The 14,396-nt window shown below is 40.7% G+C and overlaps 1 protein-coding gene across 1 annotated transcript; it reads right to left on the reverse strand.

Annotated features, from left to right (window-relative positions):
• Window positions 1-223: 223 nt before the first annotated feature.
• Window positions 224-10,613, reverse strand: LOC108894374 (chromatin assembly factor 1 subunit A). Its single transcript, XM_018693006.2, has 16 exons — window positions 10,297-10,613; window positions 8,732-8,779; window positions 7,691-8,322; window positions 6,977-7,039; window positions 6,590-6,834; window positions 6,390-6,471; window positions 6,234-6,302; window positions 5,761-5,978; window positions 4,929-5,097; window positions 4,624-4,704; window positions 3,946-4,047; window positions 3,546-3,795; window positions 2,736-2,898; window positions 2,116-2,437; window positions 1,844-1,928; window positions 224-1,109 (listed from the first exon to the last, which is right to left on the reverse strand). Exons 1-16 carry the CDS (start codon window positions 10,358-10,360, stop codon window positions 997-999), a joined length of 2,706 nt encoding a protein of 901 aa, XP_018548522.1. The 5' UTR covers window positions 10,361-10,613; the 3' UTR covers window positions 224-996.
• Window positions 10,614-14,396: the final 3,783 nt, after the last annotated feature.

Here is a 14,396-nt window from a genome sequence, read left to right on the forward strand (position 1 = left end):
GTTGATAAAGACCAAATATGGACTTCAGTGGTTGAATACTTGCTACTGTTTAACAGGCAAAAAAAGCCATATTACATCCACTTTTGAACAGTTACTGTTGTTGTCCAGTCACTGTTAAAACATATTATTCTGACCTAAAACAGCAGTACAGTTCCTGTTTGAATGATGATAGCGTCATGTTATCAAAGGCACCCAGATGAAGGGGCGAGGAATGAACGGAATATAAAAGTGCAGTACTTTTATTCATGTTTAATGAATTTATCCTCTTCAAGTATTCTTGAAAATACAAAAAATACATATTTATAAAACATTGTGACACTGGAACTAACTGTACAAGTACAGACCTAGCAACTACACCAGTGAGTTGTCAGAATTAGAAATCACAGAATAAATGCACCCATCGGAATCAAAGGTAAATGTACAAATGGACTTTCAGCCTCCCTCTCATGTCCCCAACTCTGATTTCTGGTAGATTATATACATTTAGAGCATAAGAAATCCATGTCATGAATTCAACATCTTAAAAACTGTAAATAATGCTGTTCTTGATGTCTTGGATGCTTCTTCTCATGAAAATTAGGCATTTTCATTCTGCTCTTCCTCCCTCTGTTCAACCCAATCTGCTGTAGCTAAAGCAGTGCCAGAGAGATGAGGCCCATGCCAATCATGCCTGATGAAACTTCAGCACAAAAATCAGACCCATAGTTAATGAACTTTGGACAAATTGCCCTAAATACTCAAGTCAGACTCTCTGACTTTATGCACACTTACATTTTACAGGCAAGATGGCTCCTGACTCCTTTAAAAACATTAGGTGAGAGGGAACTCAGTACTGAGCAGATGCCGCCTGTCGTGAGTTGTCTGTACCAGGGTGTGGTGCTTCATCTTGCTTGAGGACTTGATTCTGTCTTGGACACAGCAGAGTTCAGAATCAGGAAGGAGAAACATATGAGGAGGTGGGAATAGCTTGGTTGGGGGAGATGGTCTATTCAGTTCTCAGGCAGTGGCGAGTGTAGGAGCAGCGCTGGCCAAGGGAAGAGCAGCTGTGTCGGAGGGGGTGACCTCCATCAGGACGTCTCCCTCGCTGGAGGAATTCTCTCTGGTTGGACCTAAAGAGTAATATTTAATGAGGCTTCAATTAAATTACAGAGGGAAAGAAGTGTGCATCCATTTAAAAACTGGATTCTGTCAAGGTTGGGCGATAGAATCAACAGGTGTTTGTAAGATACAGCTCAATTAGTGAACTTTAGATTAGCAGGGCTAGCTGTTTCCCCCTGCTTCAAGTCTTAAAGCTAAGCTAGGCTAGTTGCCTCACAGCTCCAGCTACATGAGAGCAACAAGACATGAGCGGTATCAGCCCTCTCTTCTAAAGACTCGAACATGTTTTCTCAGGCTGCAATGAGCTAAACGTTCATGAGAGACGTGTGTCGTGGTTTATTATATCAATGTACTCTTCATAACGCACAACTTGAGACATTAACAAGCATCTTTGTACAGGCACAAGACTGGTTCAACTCTCAGAAAGAAAGCTTATCAGTCCATTTCCAAAATATTGAACAACTGCTGTTAAACTATTCAATTTAAGCTACAACACTGATTTATCTGCAATAAGAAACCATGTCTATAGATGTTTTTTTATGTGTGTAGCTGTGGTTGTAGTTAAACAGATTATGTGAGCCATAATTTCCTATTCCATTACCTGAGCTGCTCTCAGTGACAATAATATCTGCAATAATTTTGAATACATCATATAAATTGGGATGTTGAAAAATGTTAAGTGGTCTGAATCTTGGACTAAACACTAAAAGGTGACCATGGCAGATTTTTGTACTGCGTAACTCACCGCTCTGTGTAGAGATGATGACACAGTCTTCCTCATCGTCATCCTCAGTGTCAGCTTGAAAACCGTCTGCCTCCATTGCTTCCGTCTGGCAAGGACAGAGAAGTTAAACCATTTGCGGCAGTAGGAAGTTACGATAAACTTGTGGAAATCATATTTTCATGAGACAATTATCTGTTTAAAAAGATACCAAAAAGAGCGACTAACTGACGTACACAAAGAGGTAAACTGTCACAGTGAATGAAAAACTGATTGGTCTAAGAGCATCCCTCTACCTGCTCAGGATCAGCACATTTCTTCATGAACTTGGTGATTGACATACTGCCTGTGCTCCTCCTTTTGTTGGAGGATGAGGATGTGGTGGAGGAGGTCTGAGGTGTAGTGGGAGAGTTTCCCTGAGAGCCTGTGGCTGCCTGGGGTTCTTCACGGGATTCTTCTCGAGCTCCCGTGGTGAGGTAGGTCCACTGGCAGGGCACTGGAAGAGCCTCCTGGCTAAAACGGGACAGGACGTCTGTGTGCACATACCAGCAGCAGCGTCTGTAGGTTGAGCGCTTCTCATAAACAGCATTGTTTTTGATGAGGCGCTTCAGCTGTATTCTGTTGAAAGTGAAACCAAAAAAAAAAAAGTAATTGATGTGAAAATGTAAAAACTGTAAATCTTGACATACAGAGACCAATAGTGGCTTGTTAAAACTTCTTATTGGAACACATTCTACCAGTTTACAATAAAACTATTTTAAAGAGATGTTTTAGGAAACTTGTTTTAGTAAAGGAGGATTAAATCATCATCAGGATATTAATGCAGTATTTACTAGTTTTGGTTAAGACAATTGTACAATTTTGATAATATCTCATTTATTCAGACATAAACTGTTAATACCACATATTGTTTCACCTGGTGGGAATGTTTTCTGCTGGGCTCTGAGGGCTGGACAGTTCAGGAGGTGATGATGAAGATGATGATGAATTCTGCTGACGACAAAACTCCTGAAACTCAGTGATGATCACTTTGCTGCTGTTGACGTTGCCATGCAGCAGAGGTAGCAGCTGACCAAGTACTGTGAGAGAGAATATTAGACTGTTTTTACAGAAATGCAATATCAAAATTTAAATGATAGAAAAAGAAATTTCAAGATTAATTTGGTGCAAAAAGGATAATTTAAGTTTAGCTTGAATTTTAATTTAAGCTAAACTTAAAGTATACTGACCTATAGAAAAATGGGACAATCCAGATCACAGTTGTTAATGTAGCGCTGACTATTATTACGCTTACTAAAATGACCTATTATATAGTCTGAAATCTTAAAAGATATTCAAAGGTGGTTGTGACTAGTGAACCAGGAAATAGAGACAAGCAAGTAAAATAAATAAATACACACACATGCAAGTAACAGTTGCTAATAATATTTCTAGCAGCTGATGACACAAACACAATTAACACCAGTTAGTAATTTCAGATTTCTTCAACTTGCCCCCAGGCTTGATCAGTCTCATCATATGCTTAAAATACAAAATGAAAATTCATCAGATATAAAATTGGTTCTAGCAGTGCTTGGTATTTCTTGCTGGTAAGGGAAACTAAATCCAATGGAGCTACTTACAGCCCAATGGATGACTCAGTATTAGGGACTCAGTCTCAAATAGAGCATTATGTAAAGAAAGGCTATTTTCCAACAAAAATCCATGTATCTTGACACACACTTACGCTGTGCTTCTCTCTGACACTTCTGTGACAGCTCCTCTGGGCTGATGCTGGTGTCTGCCTTGGGTAAAGGCTCGACCATGCACACAGCATAAGGTTGGAGTAGATCCAAACCAGGTCCTTCTCCCTCCCAGACACAGCCCCTCACCACTGGCTCCAGCACCTTCATCTTCTTCTTGGTGGACATCAGCTCATCCCACTCCCTCGCTTTCAGCTTCTGACGCAGTTTCTGCTTCTCCAGATCGCCACCCTCCTAGGGAGGTTGTATGTGTGTTAATAGTGGTGCAAACAGGAAGCAGGAAAAAAAAAACAAAACAGGAAATGCAAACACCTGTCTGTCAGATGAAGGAGGTACTTATTCAACTGTATTAAAAAACAACTAACATTGGAGATCCCCTCATACCTCCTCTTCCAGTGCCCCCTCATCATCTGAAAGGTAGCCATGAGGAACAAAGAAGCCATCATCATCATCGTCGTCATCGTCACCTCCTTCGTCCTCATCTTCCTGAAAATGATTAATTAATTATTCATACTACACTCCTTGCTGTGGAAACACAAGATAAATAACAACACTGAGTTTTTTTTGCATGTTAATAAAGTTCATTTTAAAGCTTGAAGAGACAGATGCATAACATGAGAATCACACCGGTGAACATTTAATTGCCTTTATGTTTTATTTTGAGGTTACATTATGTTCCATGCAGGTAGCAGCAGATGTTTTGTTTTGAAAACTCAACTTTGTTGGTTGGGTTGAGTTTGAAATTTTGAGTCAGCAGCCAAATAACAATCTCTTCAGTGGACCAACCACCATTCTTGTCAAAATTTGTACCATTGGTTGTCCTCTGAGTTTTATGAAAATATCATCTGAATCTGAATCTGATAAAATGATCACTGCTTTTAACAACTCTGCCAATTTTAAGGGCTACCGGCTGATTTTCAGAGTGTATAAAGTGAAACCAGTGGCTGAGAGATGGGAAATCAATCAAAAATGTGTGCTTTGGTTGGCAATGATGCTAATCACATGTAATCTGTAGATGCCATGGTACATACCCTACATACTTTTTTCATCCATGAAACTTACCCCTTCACTATGTGACAGGGACTCTCCTGGTTCCTCTTCCTCCCATTCTTCATCACTGTCCACCTCATAGTCCAACAAATCCTGCAATGACAGAACAAAGCTGTTAGTGTCAAAGCTACACAAATACAATCCTTGGATCAAAGCAAACATTGAATCAAAGTGAAATTCTTAAATGTGATTGAAAAGGCGTATCTAAAAGCATATTTAATCCATTTCATCTATCATTAAAAAACTATGTAATGCTTAGGACTGCTGGGATTCCTCGCTTGTGAGGTGACAAGTACACTGAAGCAAAATAGTTTTACCTTGTCTTGTCTGAGGGGGCAGCGAGGCGAGATGTGTGAACTCGTCTTACTCCAGGTGCCCCAGTATGCTGGACGGTAGTTCTCATGGAACTGCAAAAGCTTCATGGGTCCATAACGTTTACGGTCTGGCACACCGTCTGGTTTAGGCCCCTCCACTGTTCCACGCTCACTGAGGAAATAGTACAAAAGGGGGGATGGAGAGAGAGAATGGTTAACCAGAAAGATACAGAGAAATGTATCTAATATCAAATTTCATTTACAATCATTTTTCTAGATTTACACATAAGCATACACATGATGTGCAAACATCGGAGGTTATCAAAAAAATAGTTAATTCACTGGGGCACTTTTACTATATGCAAATTAAATGAAGGCAACACAATAACCCCCTGTACACAGAGATCACACAATACTGGTGGAAAAGAAGAACCTTGAATAAGCTGCCTTTGCTCATCTACACAGAACCATGTGAAGGCATATACGGTTTGCTGGCATTGTAGAATCACAGTTGGCACTGGTTGGCGTCTGTTTTACATTGCCAGCTCCCCCTTTTATACAGACATCGATTCTCGAGCTGTGACTATCTCTGCTGTCAGTTTCAAAGTGGGGTGAAACAAGCAAAGTGACAATGCCACCTTGTATTACGGCCTGTATGGATGAAATACTCAGGATTAACAGCTTGACTGATATATTCTTTGTCACTACAATATCACCATTCATCTGCTTTGTCAGTATCAGACTATGTGTTTATCAGATGCAGAAAACAAAAGGTTACCAACATGGGACCACAGGGTAAGGAGAGTATGCAGATCAAGATAATCACTAGTCCCACCTGAGCGAGTCTGTCTGTCTGGGTTTGGTGGGTCCCGACCGACGAGGCTCTTTCCCAATCCAGTCTTTCAGTCCATCCAGGTTATCAGTGGGGTTCAACAAACACCGGTCCAGTTCCTCCAAACCGGAGTCCTCAAACTGAACCCGAAACAGTGGTGCCAGTGACATGTTTTCTTTTATCTCAAATGGTGCAAACTTCCCACATGCAGCTGCAAGTGTCTGAAATGGTAAAAGGGACAAAAAAAATGCAGTTATATTATTTGTACTTGGCTAAGTAAAAAAAACAAAAAAAAGAAAGAAAGAAAGAAAAAAAGGGGGGGGGGGGCAGTAATGTAGATTATTCCCTAAAGATGTTGACATAATTGTTTAGGCAACAACAGTGTCTAAATGTTCACTGTAGTTATGAATGAAACACAAGATTTCAAGTGAAACCAATTTCACAATTTGGTGTTATGAACTGTGAGATATACTAACCTTTGGGGCCTGTTGGATCTTCGGTTTCTGTAAAAACCGTGTAATTTCTGCTTTCTCAGCTTTGAGACGCTGTAAACAGACACACACATTGGTCAACAGACTATTCAGTATAATCTGGTACCCAGCTCATACCAACACTCCTCTACGTAAACTTACATCTTTCTCTTCTTTCAACCGTTTCTCTTCTTCCTTCATTCGCTTCTCTTCTTCTTTCTTCCGTTTTTCTTCAAGCTTGGCCCTGAAGCAAATTTTGAGCACAATATTTACCACACCAAAATCATTATCTGTGATATCATCTCAGACTTATGGCACTGAAAACATTAAATGGATACAGTAATAGGTAGAGTATTACTCACTCTAGCTTGGATTTACGCAGCTCCTCTTTTGCTTTTAACCTATCTGCCTTTTCCTTTTCTTCCTTTTCTTTCTTCTCTCGTTTTTCTCGCTCATCTTTTTCCTTTTTCTCACGTTTTTCCCTTTCTCGTTTCTCCTTTAGTTTGCGAGCTTCTTCTTTCTTCTTCTCTTTTGCAGCTTTAGCTTCTTCCCTCTGGCGTTCCTTCTCCTGTCGCAAACGAAGCCTCTCCTCTTGTTCTTGTAAACTCTACGATTGGAAAAGTTCTGTCAGTTTTTCTCTTCTACTAAAATATCACTTAACGAAATATGAAGTGGGTGATACATACAACCCATAACAAATCAGGTTGCATTTGAAGCCATGTTTTTAAACTGACAACTGGAAGTCTCACCTTCAATGAGCGTCTTTTGATTTTTTTCTCATCTGCTGGTATCTTGGGGGTGGTCTTTGGCTCCTAGGAGGAGAAGAGGGAAAGCAAATAATCATTGTCTGACATGTGACCTCCTCAATGTTTTCTTTGCACAATTTATATCTGGATAAGGTATTGCAATAATATTGATACTGTAGTTTATTTAAGATGGAGATTTTAAGCACTGTAACACTGTGGATATTTCACAAATGTAATTATCTATAATATATCTATATGTGCTAGTAGACATCCTCAAAATGCTGCTGTAACATTATCAGCAGAGGTATCTGTCCTCATCAACAGATATTTGACTTTGTCAATACAGCAGATATCTAGTGTGATAAAAGCTGTAGGAAAGTTATCAATTATTCATTAGTGAAATTATATTTTCTCATAAAAAATACATAACAAGTTAACATGCTACAAATTCTATTAGAAGTAGAAAGCACATGCTAATAAAAATCTCTATGCAGTAACAGATTACTGTGTGAAAACCTACTTTCACCAGACTTTGTATTATCATGCTGCAATTTGAAATAAACAGTCTGCTCTCTGTGTGATGCAGTGCCAATGAAACAGTGCCAAAAAAATTCTTAGAAATACTGATTAATTCATTTTGTGTGGTTTTAAATTGGTTAGTCTAACACAAGCCCAAATTGGAGTTAACAAAAAGAAAGCAATGGGAGATGTGCATACTGTAGGTGTAGTAGTGGGTGTAGGGTCATCAGTCTTGGACTTCTCTGGTGAGCTTTCAGACATGGAGCTGACAGACGAGGCTGACAGCATGGACTTGTTTCCCAAACTGGAAACATTTCCTGACTCGTTCTGCTCCTCTGACTCGCTGTCAGAATCCTGTGTTGTGTCAACTTGCGAGATAGATGTGGTCTCATTTCCATCTTTATCCTCCACCTCCTCTGCTTCATCATTGTTGACTACTACACAGTCTACAGTGTGTGTTTTAGGAGTGTGATCAGCGTTGCTGGGTTTCTCAGGAGAGGCAGTTTTGTCTTTGCCCTGATGCTTGTCTTTTGTTGGGGGGCAGGGAGAGGCAGGAGCAGGTGAAACAAGGCACTTTACAGGAGACAAAGAGTTGTCCTCAGTCAGATCTACAACCACGTTCTCATCTGAGGCTGTAGGGCGCCTTCGGCTCAGGAAGCCATCAAGGGGACCGCGACCATTAACCAATGGTGGTCTGCTGTGCTCAGGGAGTGAAGAGGACTCGTTTTCATTCTCCCTGTCTGAAGGTTCAGGGCAGGCATGTGCACAGGGGCGTTTAGGCGGCTGGTTCTCTTTAGGTTCTGGGTTCAGGCGCTTGAACGGAAGACGAGCTGCAGGCAAAATAAAAAGAAAAAAGGAAAGAGAAAGAAAGAAAATAAGTACACAGTCACAATTATTGTTGTTGTGTTTCATCTGTCAACACAATGTACAGCAGATGATAGTAACTTGTTAACATCTTGTGTGTTTTGTTAGGGTATTAGTTCTATAATTTGAGCTTGCATGTATTATGTAAACATAATACCAAGCAGCACTGGGATTTGATCAAAAACACACAAAAGAGGGGAATGATTAGGAGAGCAGAAGGAATGCACAAAAGTGCAACTATCATTAAAATGCATTGGAAATGTGAGGTATAGTATATAAATTACCAACCCTTCATGCTAGACTATAATGTCTCATTCTCATAACCTTTAAATTGTGTGAAAATAAAATATTGAAAAATAAAAACTTTGATTTTACCTTGTACAAGTTTCTTGTTGGCATTGTTACTTGACTTACAATCCATGCCTGAAAAGAACAAAAACATAGACACATCATATTAAAAATATTGAAGTCTGGAACAATGAACTGGCACTGAAATTGGTCAAAGAAAGTACGAACAGATGAGACAAATGTTGAACTGACAAGCTTTTTGAAACAGATGAAAAGGCAGAGCTGATTTAAAACGACCACCACTGCAAATAAGGCTTTCAGCATGCAAGTTATTGGAATTACTGTAACAACATTGGTGTGGATCTCAGATTTAGCGCATTAACAACCCCACTCAGCCACTTTTAAGCCTCCGCTTGCAGCAACGTAACGTTAGTTTATTACTGTAATAACCACATGCCAGCGAGGCAACTGTATATACTCATCACCCCGTGTTAATGTGAAACTCCGCTGACCTGCAAAAAGGCACAAAGAGTAGTGTTTCTTAAGGTAGTGCCCACTATGTCACAATAGTTTGCAACGTCGGTGTGGTAACGTTACAGTATTACAATGAATGTAATGGTTGTGTTTGGTTTGCTCTCCCGCCAACCGGTGTATTGGTCGGTGCAGCAGGCCCGGTCGAGTCCACAGGGCACACACCTTGAGGCTGTCAGGCAAAGGATGTCTGCCCGACCATAATATATGACTGAAAACTTAGCATAACTACGGCTAATGGTTATAACGTCATGTATAACAGCCCCAAGAGACGTGGATGTGTGAAAAGCGACGACAAAGGAGCAGCTGTAAAGGAGTTCACCTAAGAGACCGGCTTACATGTTTGGTGCTAACGTTAACCATCTCACAGTGAGCTAACATGAGTAGCATGTCTGCTAACCTAACACAACTAGCAACTTGGCTTAGCAACCCGGACAGAGCTGTGAGCTAGCAACAGAGCAAGCCGGGCAGCCAAGTTTCCCATAAGGTTGTACACTTTTAACGATGAGGTAACTGACTCGTGAACGGGAAACTCTGGTATTTTGAGGCATAACTTAGTTAAACATGACGTTATTGTTTCTTAATTGACGTTTACGCTTCCGAAATAGCGCTGGGCAACATGAAAGCATTAGCAATACCAGTGTTGTGTCGAAGGTTGTTTCCCCATTGATATGGTATTTCCCATCACTTAATCCTGATTCAAACTTATCCCTACCCCCAACCAGTCTCAGATCTACGATGCTTTACCGGACCCCAATCAGTTATCAGTGCTAAACAAAACCATAATCCCTAACCGCAACCAAGACTGGGTGGCAAGTTAGCTGTACACAGTTAGCTTCGATGTGTGAAAAGTTAGCACCAGAGTTTCACACTAAATCAGTTAACTTTGGTGCCGTAACAATGACAACAGCAAAGATTAAGTGATGTCGTTAAGAAAAATGAGGCATATAGCCTTACCTAAGTAATAGTTGAGCGGCGGACTGATTTATCGTCTAACTACAATTGACAAAGTTGTGTGCTTGTCAATTTGTGCTGATGAAGCTCTGTGAGCACATTATAATATTAAACATTTGGTTGTTATGTGCGTTGGTAAATCCTGCTAGACATGGCATTAGCATTACCTCTTCTGCGGGGAGTCGATGCAGCCAAATGTCCGTCCACAGATGGGTTTTCCGCCGCCAACATCCCAACCACTAACCCGGGGCTCCTCTCGTTCACAATATGCTCCGGCAAAACAACTTCGAAACAACGACACGATTCGTGTAAACTCCAACGAGTGCTCCCGATAACAAACCAAATACGTTGCTACTATTTAAACGACATATATTCCTACTTTATTTCACATAAAACATTAGGCATTCTCTTTCCGTATCTCCCACATACTCCCTTGGTTTACCCCGCTGCCTGCCTCGCGCTCCTCAGTCGGAATTGGCGGGAGTGTGTCACTTGCTTCAATAGCCTTCGCTGATTGGTCAGTGCCAAGCCACTGTTTACGATTAGAGACGTTTGATTTATACAACCGCGTTGTACTTTGTTTGGCGTTTCGTGTATTGAAGGCCTTTAGAGCATTTTTAATGCAATTAGAGCTTCAAATGTTGTGTGACACTTTAATTTTTTACCAGAAAGAGTGAAATTTCGTAATCTAAATCGATTCAGTGTCTCGGTTTCCTTTTGTAATACAAATACTTTCCACCCCGTCGGGAGCACTCTGTGATGTAAACCGAAAGATGTCAGATGTATGTCACAGGGCACGCCCACTGTTAGATGTTTCGGGCTCTGTGATTGGTCGCGGTGTTTGACTTTCAGAAGTCAGGGTTGCCATGTTGTGTGACAGTGAAATGAAAGAAAGGAGTCGGAATGAAGCCTGGTCGATGAGGCTCATATATTATGGATGGTTGTTAAATTAGCGATAATTGTTATGAGTCAGGCATAGTACATGATCCCAAGACAGTGTTTATATACACGTCATCTACTCAAATGTTGTTTTTACATATTTTGAAAGACATTTTTGTCTCTCACTCCCACCACCAATACTTACAGTAAAAAACTTGTGAAACTTGGGTGAAAATGAAAGAAACTTGAAACCCTGAATGAGCCCACAGGGGTATCACCCCTCTGCCCTAAAATAATTGGGACATGTCCCGAACTGTTTACAGATTTTTTCTCAGTGTTTAATTGCAATGGTGGGATTTACAGTCTATGGGTGGGATTCGTGCGGACGGGTTAGAATCACGCGTCTCCCGTTTACCGCTCACATGAGACCTGGGACTTGTAGTTCTTCCGGCCACCGGGCATGTTGAATGTAAACAGTTTGGAACTACAAGATCAACGGTGCAGCGCAGCCGCAGTGTGTGTGATGGGTGTTGGAAAAGCGCATCCTGAATGATTCCCGGACCCCTGCAGTTGTCGACGGAAACGTGAGGAGATAAACGTTATTCCGGTAATATTGCCATATCCACGTTATGCTTTATGCGGACTTGTTAGCCGTTATAGTCTTTTCACTCCTTGTCAACTACTAACGAGTCAGTAAGCAACGTATGATAAAGAGACAGTAAGCTAATCTCTGCTCCTATCGGACTACTGACTACTGCCCAACAACACACTGTAGCTGCTATCTACTGTGTAATGTCACACGCAAAGTTAATACACGATAACTTCACATAGGTGTAGTTTAAAAGAAAACTCGACAATTTGATGTTTTAGTATTAAAATTAGTTAACAATCCGACTAAAGTCGGACTGTGCAGCCGATGGAGAGAGCGAAAGAGAAAGAGACGCAAACTAGCAAAATGTTTAAATGAATTCGTCCAGGGTTGAACTCTCTACTGTAACTGGTTGAAAGTGAACATTAACATGTCAATTGTAATAAATTTAAGCAATGCTCTTCAATAGTGAAGCAAACAAAAACAAGTAATAAAGAGTAATATGTGTGGTAAAAAGTCACACGCTAATTGTTTTAAGTTTTCTTGCCTGTGTGAGTGTCAACTACTGATATTGATTTATCTGTATATTTCTATTATCCAGGGGAGAACTGGGATTTCAAAATGGCAGGTTTGTCACTCTAAACATATCTATCAATGTATCCTCTACTACTCTATATTCCCCTCTTGTCTGCAGTGTATTCCTGCAAATGTGAAGTTTTAACATGCATTGACACTTTGCCTCTTGTTTCAGAGCGGGTCAATAACTTTCCTCCCCTGCCTCAGTTCATGAAAATAAAGCCATGCTTTTACCAGAATATTGAAGAGGAAATTCCAGCGTCCCATCAACAGTTGGTGCGCAGAGTCTACATGCTCTGGATGAGTGAGTGTTTTTATATACTGTACGTTTTCTAACTCTGTGTTCGTCATGTTTTTTGGAAGAAGAAGAGGCATTCTCTCTATTTTTTCTAAGTTTTACTTTACTGCCCTTCTCCTCTCCTGATCTCCTGTCCTCTCTCCTCCTGCCAGTGTATTCTGGCACGCTGTGTGTAAACGTGATTTCATGTATTGCTTGGTGGGCTGGGGGTGGAGATGCCAAAAACTTTGGTTTCTCCCCTGCTCTGGCTCATCCTCTTCAGTCCATGTAGTTACACCTGCTGGTTCAGACCGCTCTACAAAGCTTTCAGGTTAGTCATCATCTTGTAAATATCATGAACAAGAGTCATGTCTGAAATTCAGCTTTTTTTTTTAAACCACCCAAAGAGTCTCTGCACAGTCTGCAGACACAGATAAACAACAGTAAGACATCCATTTAAACACAAACACACATCCAGTAAGTACAGGCAAAATCTATAGCCAAAAGGCTGGTTCTTGACTGCATGGGCCTATGAAAACATGCCATCAAAGTTTATGGGAAAAAAGTGACTATAACCTCCTGGATATTCACATGTAGGAAGTTGTTACACAAGGACTTGGATGTTCTTCTCTTGTTTTACAAGCTGAGATCGTTGGCATCACCTAGCAGTGATAATTTATGTTGTATATTTAGAAGATGTGACCAATAGAACCAGTAGTGAGATTCTCAGTATTCTCTAGGGGGGTGTTGTGGTTCACAGTGTCAAAGATGCAGCTCTCAAATCTAGTGATAACTAAGATAGTGAGATCAGAATCCAGGGGAGGTTAACAGATAGTTTTCTTCCCCGGACAGTGTGGTTTTGGTAGAGTGTTACAGTCTGAGCCCAGACTGAAATGTATCTAGAGGATTGTTACTGGATAACTGGGCTGTGAGTTGGCTAGCAGCCACTTTTTCTGACGGTTTTGAGGTGAGGGAACTCTAATTAGTCATCCTTACCAGTAGTCTGTTTCCTGATCCTTAATCTTTTCAATAAAAAATAAACAGGAAGCCTGTGTGGACAGGGTGGTTTTAATGGTTTGGCTATTCTCATTAACACCGTTGAAATGAAAATCAACAGAGATATGCTCTCTGGTGACTAAGTTCACCAGAGAGCATATCTCTGCAAAAGCAATGATACATCTCAGACCTGGGGAAATATTTCTGGTATAGTATTGTACCATTTTCACTCTGTATGTCGACATGATTGTTGAAGTGTCACTTGAAGAATCACTGAACTAGAGCAGCCCAGTCTCAAGAGCTGATCTATCAGTGAGGCAGCTCTTTTTGGGAGGGAAGTGATCATGAGAGGTGCGAGGGGCATATGAGTGATAAATTGGATCAGAGTGTGTTTTGTTAATGATGGCACACGAGATGAAGGCAGATCAATTCAGACACAGGAAGACCACAGGGGAGAAGTAGGTCGATGGTGTGTGGGTTTCAGTAATGTGAAAGCTCTATTTACTGCATTAGATGGGTCACTAAAATGAATATGACAGTCACTAATTCTGATGGTGATTCATGTTGGCATGGATCAGTTATTCTTATCCTCTTAGATACTGTCTTGGTGGGGTGAGAGGCCCTGTGGGTAGAGAGTGACCTGATAAATACAATTAACACAGTGAAAAATAATGAGCTCTTGATGCTTGAGTCCAGAAATTATTGTTCTGTTGCAAAGAAGCTTCTCGTGTCATGATTTGTGATCATGTTTACTGAGGACATTTCTAGCTTTACCATGGCTTGTTCAGTTGCTTGCATGCATCATGTTTCATTGGAAGTGTGTTGCCACTTTGACCTGAAAGTTGACAACCAGTGGGAGGATGCAACATTGCAACAAAAATAAGACAATGCTATGCTTATTTGTTTTCTACTCTAACATCCTTTGTATTCTCTCTCTTTTTTTTTAGGGC

The sequence above is a fragment of the Lates calcarifer genome, unplaced genomic scaffold, assembly GCF_001640805.2.
Source record: "Lates calcarifer isolate ASB-BC8 unplaced genomic scaffold, TLL_Latcal_v3 _unitig_321_quiver_1140, whole genome shotgun sequence".
Lineage (NCBI taxonomy): Eukaryota > Metazoa > Chordata > Actinopteri > Centropomidae > Lates > Lates calcarifer.

Bases quoted from the DNA above. Each gene is read 5' to 3' on its own strand.
- LOC108894374 (XM_018693006.2), bottom strand. From the start codon at position 10,360: ATGTTGGCGGCGGAAAACCCATCTGTGGACGGACATTTGGCTGCATCG. The intron at 6,835-6,976 runs GTGAGACTTCCA...TTCCAATCGTAG, and splicing joins TCAAAAGACGCTCATTGAAG to AGTTTACAAGAACAAGAGGA. The intron at 2,899-3,545 runs GTAAGTGTGTGT...TCTCTCTCACAG, and splicing joins GTGTCAGAGAGAAGCACAGC to TACTTGGTCAGCTGCTACCT.